Source organism: Takifugu rubripes, chromosome 13 (assembly GCF_901000725.2).
Source record: "Takifugu rubripes chromosome 13, fTakRub1.2, whole genome shotgun sequence".
NCBI classification, from domain to species: Eukaryota; Metazoa; Chordata; class Actinopteri; order Tetraodontiformes; family Tetraodontidae; genus Takifugu; species Takifugu rubripes.
Genome location: NC_042297.1, coordinates 18,581,685 through 18,595,584, shown reverse-complemented (window position 1 = coordinate 18,595,584; position 13,900 = coordinate 18,581,685). Strand labels below are relative to the sequence as shown.

The 13,900-nt window shown below is 46.5% G+C and overlaps 1 protein-coding gene across 4 annotated transcripts; it reads left to right on the top strand.

Moving 5' to 3' along the window:
- Positions 1–547: 547 nt before the first annotated feature.
- Positions 548–8,863, top strand: stk33 (serine/threonine kinase 33). 4 transcript variants are annotated; one of them, XM_029846670.1, is made up of 14 exons: positions 548–631; positions 3,416–3,613; positions 3,981–4,094; positions 4,226–4,330; positions 4,472–4,610; positions 5,287–5,369; positions 5,830–5,917; positions 6,042–6,123; positions 6,195–6,307; positions 6,385–6,470; positions 6,549–6,621; positions 6,730–6,869; positions 7,082–7,168; positions 7,480–8,863. In XM_029846670.1, exons 2-14 carry the CDS (start codon positions 3,467–3,469, stop codon positions 7,669–7,671), a joined length of 1,449 nt encoding a protein of 482 aa, XP_029702530.1. In that variant the 5' UTR covers positions 548–631; positions 3,416–3,466; the 3' UTR covers positions 7,672–8,863. The 4 variants fall into 4 exon arrangements, with proteins under 4 accessions (XP_029702530.1, XP_029702531.1, XP_029702532.1 ...); XM_029846671.1 differs by having other exon boundaries at positions 6,048–6,123; positions 7,480–8,862; XM_011610227.2 differs by having other exon boundaries at positions 552–631; positions 3,422–3,613.
- The last annotated feature ends 5,037 nt before the right edge of the window (positions 8,864–13,900 follow it).

Genomic DNA, 13,900 nt, shown 5'->3' with positions numbered 1-13,900 from the left:
CACTTCATGCTGTGCTCATTGCCTCATGCCATTAAGGCTTTGTGCATTTCTATTTACTGGGCTGAACTCTTAACTTTAATTAAAGTTGGTGAACATTTAATTAATACCATTAAATGCTTTCTACTAAACAAACAGACAATGGATTTGGTTTTTGTACAATAATCCATGTTTAGAACACCAAGTATTTATACCACACAAACACGCGCGCGCGCGCGCGCGCACACACACACACACACACACACACACAATTTTACTTATTTGCTGTGAAGAAAAGACATGTGTAGGACAATATTGTCCACTAGATGGAGACAAGGACCACGATAAACTTTGGCCGCCGTTGAGAAAAAAAGTGACTTTTATCTTTCAAAGAAAAAAACCACATGAAATAAAAACCCTTATTAATCAGTTGTAATAGCCAAACAACATTCAAACGTTGTCATGTCATCATCAGTAACGCGTCAACTAGTTGCCGTCTTTTGTTGATAGTTATCCAAACCGGGAGGGTATTCATGCTGTATTATTAACCAGCACCTCATTTACTCATTGAGCCTCTTCGGCCCCCGTAGTCGGTCACGGAAAAAGTTTGGAGGTGATTAGCGACTTTGAGAATTAAACCTACATCTTTCTGCAGGTAGGACTGTTGCTTTGCTGTCAATATTTATTACAACTTCGTGAATGCATCGTTTATGATTACTTTCCACAACAGTACGTTGTAATGTTTATGGCTGCTCGGTTTCGTTGTCATGACAACGCGTGCTACCTAGCTCTGTCAGCTAGTTAGCTGCTGCGAGGAAGTTAATTTTACGTTTGTTTTTTTTGTGTTTTTTTTATATCTTTGCTAAGGAGGTTGTGTGACAATCGGCGTCTGTCTATAAACAAAATAACTCGAAATGTTATGAAATGATTTGAATTAAATTTGTGTGGTCAAATTAAATAGACTAATAAACGTTATATAACATACGTCATAGTGCACTGTTTTTAATTAGGGCACTAAAATGCCTCTCTAATAACTTTCTTAGCTAATTGGATTAATTACAGCATAGCTGGATCATCTGTTTAATGCTAACTGTTTCAATAATAGCTCTACGGATTATAAACCATCCAGTAACTTTTTACTGAAATGGTGTTGAGCCACTTGGTTGGTAACCTGGCATAAACATGCTTGGTTTTATAAAGTGCCCACATTTACCTCCACCAAGAGGTGAAGAGGTCTGTCTGCCTGTCTGTCTGTCTGCCTGTCTGTCTGTCTGCCTGCCTGCCTGTCTGTCTGTCTGTCTGTCTGCCTGCCTGCCTGCCTGCCTTCTGTCTGCTATGCCTGCCTGTTCCTGTCTGTCTGTCTGCCTTGCCTGCTCTGCCTGCCTGCCTGGCCATGCCTTGACTGTCCTGTCTGTCTGTCTGTCCTGCCTGCCTGCCTGCCTGCCATGCGCCTGCCTGCACTGTCTGTGCCATGCCTGCTGCCTAGTCCTGCCTGCCTGCTGTCTGTCGTGTCTGTCTGCCTGCCTGTCTGTCAGTCTGTCTGCCTGCCTGTCTGCCTGTCTGTCTGTCTGTCTGCCTGCCTGCCTGCCTGTCTGTCTGTCTGTCTGCCTGCCTGTCTGTCTGTCTGCCTGTCTGTCTGTCTGCCTGCCTGCCCGCCCGTCTGCCCGCCTGTCTGTCTGTCTGCCTGCCTGTCTGTCTGTCTGTCTGCCTGTCTGCCTGTCTGCCTGCCTGCCTGCCTGCCTGTCTGTCTGTCTGTCTGCCTGCCTGCCTGCCTGCCTGTCTGTCTGTCTGTCTGTCTGTCTGTCTGTCTGCCTCAGAATAGCTTGAAAAGTTAGATTTTAATGACATTTTCAGGAAAACAGATTAAATTTTACTGATGCTCTGAGTCCAAGTGGACTTTGACCTTTGACCTTCCAATTATCAAAGTATTATAAGCACGCACGCATGCACGCACACTCGCGCGCACACGCACGCGCGCGCACACACACACACACACACGCCACTAATCTATGGGTGTAAGTCACAACATTGTGGAGAAAGCAGCTGCTTGGCGGAGGTCTTTTTTCCTTGTTGTGCGCTGTGACATGAACGTACAGAGTTGTGTTTGGGTTTGTCACCATTCCATTTGTTCTTGTTTCTGCTATGGCCCACATTTTTATAGATGTCTGCCCTCCCAGCTTCCCAGGGCTGAGCCCAGCAAGGGCAGAGATTAGCCTTAACCAGGATTAAACCAATGAGAAAATTTGAATTTATTGGGCCTTATCTTTTAGCAACATGTGGAGCGCTCTGAGCAAATGGTAGAATTGGCTCTTTGCTTCCTTTTAGCAAAGCATGTTTTCCTGCCAATAGACACTTATCTAACATGACCATTGGACACAGAAGGAATTCTTGGAGGGGCCTTTAAAATGATTTGTTTATACGGGAAACAACATGAATAACTTGCTTGTATCTATGCAGGAAGGCAGCTGCAACTTTAGATTCTCCTTTTTGACAGCATTTCCAATCCACCAGCTTTCAGATACGATAAAATGTGATTCTGCTTCGAGCTTTAATAACTGAACATTGATAATTGTGCATTGAGAGCTTTGATAATCTTCTGGTATAATATTAGGATTCACCTCCCAACTTAGTAAAGTAGACGGCTGTGTATTTGCATTCTAAACATGCAATTTCCTGCCTCATCAGGTAATGTAATTCCACGCTTCATTAGGACTGTGACGTTTATCATTTGTCATCAAAGCCGAGCTGTCAATAGATGATTAAGTTTCACATGCAGAAAATGTACTTTTTGGTCTCTTGTAGTTTACATTTTAATTGCACCGGCGGGATTGGGCTTGTTTGATTTTTTAGGCCTCGTGGTTTCTGACAGTGAGAGGCACCGGAGCCTGAGAACAGAGCCGCTGAGCCCAAATATAACCCAAAACGAAGATTCTTCCTTTAAAAGCAGCCGCTCCTCCCTCCAAACGGGACCCCTCACCTCACCCTGACCCCGACAGAACCGCTCTTTTGTCCCTGGGCCCCACCTCTGACTGGGGACACCTCAGGTGCGCGGCGCTCTCCCTCCTGGGCCTTTCCCTCTCTTTCTCCAGTGTTCACATCCCTCTGTCACCCTTAAATGAGCTGTGATTGAACTGATTGGAATTTCCAGAGGCTGTCACAGTCGTTTTGATTTGAGAGCAGACGGGAGATAACGGGAGAGGCAGGGTGTTGTGAGGGCACCGTCGGGAGTAAAGTAATGTGTCGGAGCCCAGAGGTTAAGGATACCACTTCCTTGTTAATAATTATTGGCTGTGCACGTGGTGGATCCACTTCATCGCTCCCAATCATCTTCGGATAACGGCTTTACATTTAATTTAGTTTTAGAGACTTAGATTTATTTTGGCCAGGGGAAAAATGTGCTTGCAGTTCAAAGATCTCTTTTCTCGTCTTTCACCTGGAGATGCAGCGATCCAACGCGCGTTCTGCACCCATATAGGACGTCCTCTGGCCCATGTTTCAGGTGGGACCGCGACGCCGGATGACGCTGGAAGATGCGAGTGGACTCGACATGGCGACCACGCGGAGAAACAGGGACAAACTGGACAAACCGGACGGGGATATACCTTTAAAACGCCTCGACAGCGACGATGACATTAAGGTATGGGCCACACTAAAGCATCTGCACCATCAACCCTCACTCAGCAACCCCCCCATTGGGGAGTTTTACTGCTCCCCACTAAAGCCGGAGCAGCCAGTGCTCAGCCTTGCATGCACACAGATAATGATCAAGTTAATTAGACCTGAGATTGAACGAAGTGCAGCAGCAACTTAATCATTTGTAACTTGATTAGAAATAGCATATTCTCCGCCTCTGGAGGCCTGGAAACTTCTTGAAATTAGGATGCGCTTTGGAATTCGGGCCATGAGAGAGGATGTAAAGTCTTTATAGGCAAAACATCTGTCTGTGAGTGACACTGAGCAGGGGTAGATTACAACTCTATTAATGTTTTCTTTGTATTTCATAGAGAATTTATCATTTTGGAAGGAAATTAGGTCAAGGTGGCTTCGGAGTTGTTTATGAAGCCACCCACATTGAGACGCAGACAAAATGGGCTATTAAAGAGATTTGCAGACCAGAGGTAAGTGTGTTTTAGCATCCCCCTGGGAAGCCTGAGTTTTAATGTGCCAGAGTAATAAAAGAATTTAATGGGTGAAAAGAAAGACGTGGTAAAAGAAAAAAACCCACCAGCTGTGCTTTCTGTTAATTTAGGCAGGAAGTTGGAAAGTGAAGATGCTGGAACATGAAATTAACATCCTCAAACAAGTAAATCATGCTCACATAATCCATCTGCAGGAGGTCTACAACACCTCTAAGGTGAGCACGGCAGCACTTAATTAGGCTAATGAAGAGGCTGAACCGCAGTGTGTGTGTGATGCACGCCAGATATGATAATCCATTACTTAGATAAGCACACAAATTGATTATATATTGAGGCTGATTATCTTTTGTTCGGAGATGATTTATCTGGTTACCGAGCTGTGTGTCGGGGGCGAGCTGAAGCAGCTGCTACTGCAGAGAAACTTCTTCACCGAGGACGAGACAAAGCACATCATCTGTTGCCTGGCTGACGCTGTCGACTACCTCCATAAAAGAAGTAAATCTACACATTTACATTTCAAAGCTAGCAACAGGCATCTTAATCCTAGCTGGAATTCTTGCTCGACAATGTCCTCCAGTGATCGTAATCCTCCCATTGTTGCCGACAGATGTCTGTGGCAGCTAATACAACTCTAATCAGAAAGTGCGCAGTTAAAGTGTTTGTTCACTTAACAACTTCAGCAGAGCTGGTATAGACCTGCGATGTAAATCTGCTTTGGGTGATGCCGTTTGCTTTTTAATGGTGAAATCTGTGGTTGCAGCTAATGTGGGACATTGTCTAGTAATGAGGCATCATTACATGCGGCTAATGACTAATTTGCAACAACCTAGTGAGCAATACTGATTAATAGCTGCGCTCTCACATGGAAAGTCCCTGTGTGCTAGTTCTCCTCACCTTCACAGAGAACGGCGATCCTGCCGAAGTGGTCGGGACCGTTCGTCCCCCACGTTCGATTTGGCCGAGTCTAAATGTTCCTGCTGTCTTTTGTTAGCTTTGGCTGTTTCAAGCATCAGACCTTCCCTGAGCATTAATGTTCATTTTCATCGTGATGTTTCGCAGCCATCCGTCTTAGCACGTAGCTTCGCACACCAACTTTAATTAAAACATTTTTTTTTTCCCAAGTAAATGTATTTCTCTGGCTTCCAACAATATAATGTGCTCCTCCTCACAGATATAGTGCACAGGGACTTGAAACTCGAGAACATTCTCGTGAAAAATTCCATTGTGGACAATAATGACAAGATTAACATCAAGGTAAGATGGTGAGACAAACCGTGAAACGTTCCGCCGGCACCTCTTATCCATGCTCTGTCAAAACGGGCTCCTTTTCCTTCCTGCCTATATCTCCTCTAGACATACCTTGAAATCCTAACTCGTTATGTCAGACGCACTCCAGTCTCCTGTTATGGTGCACCTTTTTAAAGAGAGACTTCTTTAATCAAATTACCAGCAGTGCACGGCATGGTGCACTGACGACAGGCCGACCAAAGCAGATGCCCAGCGTGTGAACTAAAGCAGCAGGAATTTTCCAGCCTGCCCTGTCTTGTCATTACAGGCCGAGACACAAATATGCAGTATATATGTTGTGAATAGGGTTCGCTCACATTGCTGCAGTAGATTTCTGTCCAAACCTACTCTAATCAGGAATTTAACAGCGGTTCCGTCAACATGAATCATTTGTTTCACTTTTTTTTATCGTCTTTCTTCCGCCTAGGTGACAGACTTTGGTTTATCAGTGCAGACTAACGGATTAGGGATCGACCACATACTGACGGAGTCCTGTGGCACACTTACCTATATGGGTAAGACATTATAGTCCTCACAGGATGCTAAATACGTATCTTTTGACCGGCGGTGGCGCTGTGCGCCAAGGTTGTAGGAAGCTAATGTCCGGTACCGAAAACCTCACTTTTGAGCATGTCTGAGTTTCAGCGCCTGAAATCATGAGCGGCCGAGGTTACAGCCACTGGTGTGACGTGTGGAGCATGGGGGTCATTATATATTGGCTGTAAGTAGTTAGACGAAGACCGTAGACATACAGACGTACCGTGCACGTGTCTGATGGGTTTGTGCATGCAGGCTGTGTGGAGAGCCCCCATTTGTTTCTAAAACAAAGAGTAAACTGCTTGAGGAAATTACAGAAAAGGGGCTCAGATTTAAGCAAAGTGTCTGGGCCACGACCAGCGACGCAGGTAATTCTCATGTTAAATCAATCCGTCAAGCAGGTATTTTCTTGTCCTACAGCAAAGTAAAATACCTGCCTCCACAGCGAAAAAGGTACTGACCTGTCTTCTGGATGTGGATCCTTCTTATCGCATGTCTCCTTCCCAGCTGCTAGAAAACCCCTGGATCACCGTGAGATTTGTTCCAGACACTTCTGTTCACGTTACAGTGGTCAGACGGTAACTGCTCCTGTGCTGCTTTGTCCTCCAGGGTGACACCGGCGTGCCCTCTACGCCGTGCAACGTGCTGGAGATGATGCGTCAACACCTGGAAGAGAAAGACAGTAAGATGCTCAGTCAGGCCTGTAGTGTTTGAGGACACAGGACAAAACCATGTGGATGGTAGGAGAGATGAGCTAACGCTGCGTTGGGTCTAAAACTGTCTGCTACAGGTGCACAGACTCTGGAGGACTCGTCTCTGTCCTCCTCTGAGGAAACATCTCACGTGTCCGAGGACAGTGGAGCAGTCTCAGCAGAGAGTAACCACGCTAAGTTCAGTTCTGGGATGGACAGCAGCTTCTCCAACACCACGGTAACGCATCCGTTTACACTTCACTAGCTTGGGTTTCTTTCTTCGGCCGTTTGTAGCATTGTTGCATGAGTTTTTAAGGTCAGTTTACTGTTCAAGGGTCACGTTAAGAACCCAAAAATATGACAAAGTAACACACTATAATAACTATAATAGATCATCACAGAGTCCAGCTGTTGATCTCTTCTCTTTATTTCTTTACATCTGGAATGAAGACAGCAAAAGATGGTCACAGGCTTCAGCAGAACAAATTCGCTAACAGCTCTGAACCATCAGTGCCACCTCAGGCCAACCCCAGACAGGTTTATGCAGCCTTTAAACTCAGCTGAAACACTTTGTTTTATATACTTTCTGCAGGAGATGATATAAACCATCTAATAAATGTTATATTGTGTCAATGTGTATAGATAATGTTCATGTAGAATTAATGCAAACAGTCCTGGTGCCAAAATCCCTTTGTGGCCTTAACAGGCTATCATATTCCATCACCACTAGATGGTGCCAAATCTACCTGTTAGACGATTGTGGGAAAGGTGTGACTGTGCAGCAGTAAATAAATACATGTAAAATTGGATCCAGTCATGTGAAATGCCTGTAAATCTGATCTCCACAGTGTCCTCCTGGAGTGAAGCTACCCGCAGACCCTGGTGTAAAGAGGTGCGCCGGTACAGGACAGAAAACAGCCCCCTGCGTCAGGAAAGTGTCCAAAAGACCATCTACCTCTTGTAAAACAAAGAGTGAAGCACACAAAGCCTCCACCATGGCTAAGAGCAACACTCCCAAACAACAGAACGAAAGACCCTGAGAGGGAAGACAGCAGCCTGATGTGGTAACTCCATTTTAGGGCTGATCTTCGTCTAGATACTGAAAACATGATGAAAGCAATGTGAATGATGCAACCTGGCCAACTTGACAAACCGGTAACAACCACTTGTAGATGACCTTGTTGAACAGAAATAGTGTGAAACTACAGGCAGGGACATGGATGCTGCTGCTGCACAGGGTGTGAGGTGTGTGTGAGTGTGTGTGTGTGTGTGTGTGCGTGTGTGTTAGCTTTAGTTTTAATTTCCTCACAGAAGTAGCTTTTAATCGATGGAACAGGCCAGTCAAACAAGATGTGAAAATACCTGAAACAGCTGCATCTGAGGGTCCAGATCAGCTGTGGTTTGTGCCAAAGAAAAGATAAATTAATAGAGATTAAACAGCCGTCCTGAGCTAAAACTGTGATCTGGTGATGCGATAATCGCTCTGTGCACTTTAAAAAACAACGACACCAGATTTAAATCCCAAACTGCAAAATCTGCCAAATATCGTAGCGCAGACAAACCGTCGCTGTTTAACTTCAAAGTGCGGGACATTCTCCCGGACAACACCTAACAACACCAAAGTTAGCGTCAGGGGATTTTCTTTTCTTTTTCTTTTTCTTTTTCTCCCTCCTGACCTCTCAATTCCAAAATGGCCCGTGTGCAGCGGCTGCACCCACTCGGTGTCAGAACAGAAAGACTGTCACACAGGCTGGTTACGCTCCATCTGAATGCAGAGGATTGGGAGCGAGGGCAGCCACGGCTCTAATCTCGTTTGGAGGCCATTGAAAGCAGTAGGAGCTACTTTGAGGGCACTGCCATTCAAGCACAGGTTTTTCTGCTGTCGAGAGAATAATCCCCAGCATAGATATAACATTAAAGTAGCCAAGCATAACACAGAGAGGCTGAATTTCAAATCCGGACATTTGCATCTCGAAGTGAATGAGTGCCAACAACGGGGCTCCGTGTTCACGCTCAGGCTCTGTTTTAGTGCGCCTGCGTGTTGTTTAAGGCATTTCAGGGAAGTTTTCAGGGTCAAACGTGCTTCACGTTCTCTCCACACACACACGCCGATCGCCGTCGCCTAATCTGGCGAGTAGAACAACGCCGAATGTCGCGATTTGTGGTTAATAAAGTTGAAAGAACAAGTTTGCCTGGCGTTGCTTTGATGTGAGTTTTCTGGTTGCTGGGGAAGTCAATCTGAACAGAGAGCCCGCCCCCCCCCCCCCATCCCTAAAATGTGCTACCTAGTTTTGTGTGAGGAATGCTGAGTCGCTGCTCATTAAAACGGTGACATCCGTGTAATGCGTCGCTCATTAGCGTGTGCCGTATTTAATGTCGTGGCGGTCTTTTCACAGGAGCGGCGGTTTTGTCTCTGTCTGCCATTTTACATCTGTGCGGTGACAGAACCGGAGCAGGGATTTCACCATATGGCCGTCGCCGCTGTGATTAATTACGAGATGAATGAAAGTCTTCAAATTGATTTGTGCACGCAGAGTGTGCAGCAAAAAAAAAAAAGGAAAAGACTGGAGGTGGCATTTAAAGAGAAAAATCCATCGGAAAGATAATAAAGAAGGATCTTCGGCTCGATGTTGGACAGCAGCAGCTTTGGCTAAAATGCTGCCAGTTTACTTTAACAGCTGTAGCCAAAATGACAGAGAATAGCAGTTGGGGGTGGGAGAGGCTGTATGGTGGATAGGTTAGGGGCGTGAATTTGGGACAAAGCATTGGAGCCAAAGGAAATTAGAAAATTCGTCGGGATGGAACAAGGGATCCCCCCCCCTCCACCCACCCACCCACCCAAACAAACCATCCCCCCTCTTCTCCTCCAGCAGCGCTCCTGACAGATGGAAGTAAGGGTGGGTGGGTTGACGGGATGGAGGGATTAAAGCGCGGCAGCCCCCATTTTGGAGTCTGAGGAGCGTGCGTCCTTCCTTTAAAGGTGGGGCGCCGAGAGGCACTTGTGGCGCGAGTCGCGGGGCGTTCAGCGCGGATGCACGCGGGCTAATGTCAGGAGAGGCGAGGACGCTTCCTCCTCTCTTGCCCCCCCTCTGAGGAGCATGGAGGGTTTCGGGGGGGGGGAGTTCTCAGCGAGCCTAATAGAGCTTCCTTTAATTAATCGGCTCATCTGCAGAAGCTGATACCTGCAGCTTGAACCCTCTTCTCACCACAAACGCTACATCCTCACGCTGCGGCTGTGACATTGTGGTAATGAGCTAACGCAGCTACAATGTCACGGAAGTGTTGCGGAGACGTTATCTGCGGGCCCTGATAACACATGCTGATGTTCCTGATCCCCTTCAGTATTCCTGTTAGCGCAGCTCCATAAAAAAAAAGGGGGGGAGGAGGGACCCAAACCTATACATTTGGAACAGATGGCAATTTTCAGAGCTAACCTCATCAATCTCTGTTGACAATAATCATAATAAAAAAAGATTTATTCGGAATATTCGTAAATACAACACCGAGTCTCAGCTCGGTTGAACACTAAATTAATTACTGAGCACACTGGAGTAAACAGCTCTTTAATAACTCCTTGTTAAAAATGAAAAGTTCTCCACTACGGTTGAATGGCGTGTTAATTTACAGTGATATCTAATCCCACGTTACTCCACATAAAAGGCATTACTATACATATTTTAATGTGGAGGTGGTTGTTTTCCAGAGCAATTTTCTGCTAGAGCACATTTTTAATTTATTCATATTTAATTTACTGGTCTTTGCCTACCCGCTCAGTCAAACTAATCAGCGCCATGTATAGGCCTCTCAGAGCCACATCTCTGGGGTTTGGCAGCAGCCTCTGCTCTGGGATAAGCCCTCCTTTCTTGTGCACGCAGCTGGCTGAGATGCCCCCAGCCGGGCAGGAAGGAGGGTGCCACCTCGGGGGAGGGACGGTTTTTAATCTGGGAGAAAAAAACTGGAGGGAAGACAAAAGTCATCCGGTCTTGAGTGGTCCAAATCCTTAAAAAACAACCCAAAGCAGGTTCAAGGCAGTGATCAGACGGAATAACCACCCCCGACACCCACGCCTTTAATTCCCTGCCCTTGATTTGGTTTGATGGAGCATCGGCACAGTTCGGAATCTGGCCTGCGCTCCATTTATCCACCGACCCTCTGACACTGGGAGCACACGACCCTCCACGTGAGAATGATTTCATTTAATTATCATTCCCCTTTGATCGGTACGGGGCGGGAAGGAGACAACAGGAGCGTTCCTCCGGTGTAACGAGCTGCGGAAAGGTCGTTTGACACATTCCCGCCAGGATGGATTCGTTTACTCCGACCGTCACCAAACTGGCGCGGGGCCCGAGGAGCGTAGGGAGGGTTCCATCCCAGCATCTCGAGCTGACGACAGGTCTGAGGGAAACACCTGAACAGAGAGGGAAATCAGGCCTTCTATCATAGGAAAATCACCTCCGTCAACCCCCCCTAAATTGGAGCATTCATTATATTTCAGCAAAAGTCCAGGTTGCTATTAGATGAGCAATTTGAAAGTGGGTTTGTGGAGAAAGAGAGACTGGAGGAGGTCACAGATACGGGGTCACAGTCAAGTAAATAATGGGAATTGGTCCCGCGAGGCTCGCAAAACCACAAAGCCCATGGTCACGCACCGACGTCCAACTCAGCATGGACGAGAAGCAGGAATTCAATCATCTGGCAGAAATGAAAATGAACCCTCATGCCCCCTCAGCAACACAACTATTACAAATGGAAGTCTTCCTGAGCAGTTTACTGTCTTTTACGGGCTCTGACCCCATGAATAGTGGGAGGGGAAACTTTAACATTAAATCTTTAAATTCCCACGTGTGAATGCAGCCGAGGATGTTGCTTCCTTCTGCCGCTGGAGGCGTCGGTCCTGCAAACCAGAGCTTTTCTATTGTGTTTGGCCCTTTCAGCAGAAAGAGAAGACAAAAGGAAACCTCCATCAAAGGGCCGTATTTACCATGGTCATGTTGAAAAACACAACAATCGGGAGGGAATTTTACAAAACCAGTTCCAAACAAAGACCGCGCAACAGCGCAGACAGGCCGCAGCTCCGCCGCCCCCCCCCCCCTTCCCGAACACGCCCGAAGTCACGACCAAAAACGCGTTTCTGGATTCTCTTTGAGAGACTTAAACACTCAAAACAAATCTGCACAATTACTCCTTTGTGAAGCTGCCGCTAATGGCTTTTCTTTTTTAGCGGGAGAAAGCGCCGCCACATTAAATATGAATAAACTCGTCCTGATGAAACAATTAGGCAACGGTCTTGTGCGGAGCTGGTTTTAGCATCTCGGTGGAAAGAAAGCGCTGATGACAAAAACAAAGCTGCAGAATAGTCCTCAAACGAGCCTCCCTTCTGTGTGGAGCAGCCGTAATTATTGAGGGGAAAACCCACACAGGGCCTCTGCTGTCAACCACCCCTGACAAATCAGATAAGGATCCACCCCAATCAGCTTTTTCCCATCCTTTTTTTAAAAAAAAGAAGCAATGTTCTTGACAGAACAACGCGGCAGAGTGTGGGGTGGCGCTCTCCTCCGGCCCTTTTACCCGCTCAGGAGGCAGACTAGGCTCCTCACCCTCCGCTGCCCCACATTATTGTCCATTATCACACCGCGGTCCGTGTGCGAGGTGACAGCGGTGCTCTGATGGAGAGGTGGCAGGGGGACCCGCACTGCAATAAAATATTATTAGCTTTTTCTTTTTTTTTAACTCTCTTCTTCACAGCTCCACCGGGCTGGATTTACACTGGATATCCAGAGACCTCGGAGGGCAGTTCGCTGTCACGGCGGCGTCCAACAGCAGAGCAATCGCCAGATACACGACGGTGCACGTGGAAGGAACAGGCTCGCGCGCACGCGCACGTGGGGGGCGTACGCACCCACTGACAGGCCTTTTCCAATTAGCCTCAGTGTTCACACTCCTCTTTTTCCCTAGATACATAGATAGATAGATAGATAGATAGATAGATAGATAGATAGATAGATAGATAGATAGATAGATAGATAGATAGATAGATAGATAGATCGTCATTAAACGGTCCTCGCTAATGCTAGGCGCTCTTATCCATGCTAATGGTGACACTGTGACGGACGCCTCTCGTCCCAGCCCTGTTTATAAAACAGTCAGAACTTCGTTAAAGGACAATAACATCAGCGGGGCTTGATTATAGTGACATTTTGCTGACATGCAGATTGCCTCCCCTCCATCTTTCTTTGTATGTAAAATCCTGATGTGCCAGTCACCTATGGATGGATGAACTTTGGGAGGATCGATGGTATTGATGAATCATAGATCATACGAGTCAACAAGACTGACGTCGGCAGAGCGAATTCCTCGCACGCAGGAAGTCAATACCAAATTGTAATCATAATCAGACAAAGTGAGTTATGTGTAATCGATAGCACAATTATGATAGCGCCAAGGAGTCGCGCTTGGACGATGAGCGCTCCCCGGCCGGCTTATTTACACACCTTTACATATATATTCATATATAAAAGACTGTTGACTCTCTCTGGGACTGTGGGAATAAGATCAAGATTGACAGTGGTTGCTGGAGGAGTGTGTAACCAGTTTTGGTGTGAAATATGTCCGAATTTTCAGGAGGAGACAGCACAATAAGGCTGCTAAACCCAGCGAGATGATGGCATTTGATTGTCCTTTGGTGTGGCCTGAAATATTGGAAGGATTGCAGGGTATTTCAGAGGAGACGCGCGGAAGCTGCACGTGATATTAGCGGGAAATAACAGGAAGAGTAACGCTTTTCCGATCTTTCTCCCCGTTGTGGTTTCCGACAACGTCACTTGAACACAAAACAACGGAGCTGTACTGATTTCAGTGATGTGGGGTTCCGGGGTAACGGATAAAATAACTGAAATGGAGGAGCAGAGAAGATAAACTGCAGGTACTGGATATAATCAAGTTTCCCAGCAGCATCTAATCATGCCCGATATTGAAACCTCACTCTGAAATCGAGACGGAAACACCTTGCAGGGGCTTCCTTTGTGAGGAAGGTGTTGGCACAGACTGGAATAGACGGGCCAAACATGGTCCGCTTTAAACAGCTCAGACTGATTTCAAGTCAACCTAAACACCTCCATCATGTAATTAAACACTTAATCTGGTTTAATTAGACGGGACGAATACGTTGAAACGTTATCCTGACTAACAAAGCTGGACCGTCACTGGATCTGCTGTGTTCCGTCTCAACTTCATTAATTAATGAGGCCTAATAACGAGTCAACAGCCAGC

Excerpts from the sequence above, each read along its gene's own strand:
- stk33 (XM_029846670.1), top strand. The coding sequence starts at position 3,467 with ATGTTTCAGGTGGGACCGCGACGCCGGATGACGCTGGAAGATGCGAGT. Across the intron at positions 4,611-5,286 it reads CGACTACCTCCATAAAAGAA|ATATAGTGCACAGGGACTTG; the intron begins GTAAATCTACAC and ends TCCTCCTCACAG. Across the intron at positions 5,370-5,829 it reads ATGACAAGATTAACATCAAG|GTGACAGACTTTGGTTTATC; the intron begins GTAAGATGGTGA and ends TCTTCCGCCTAG.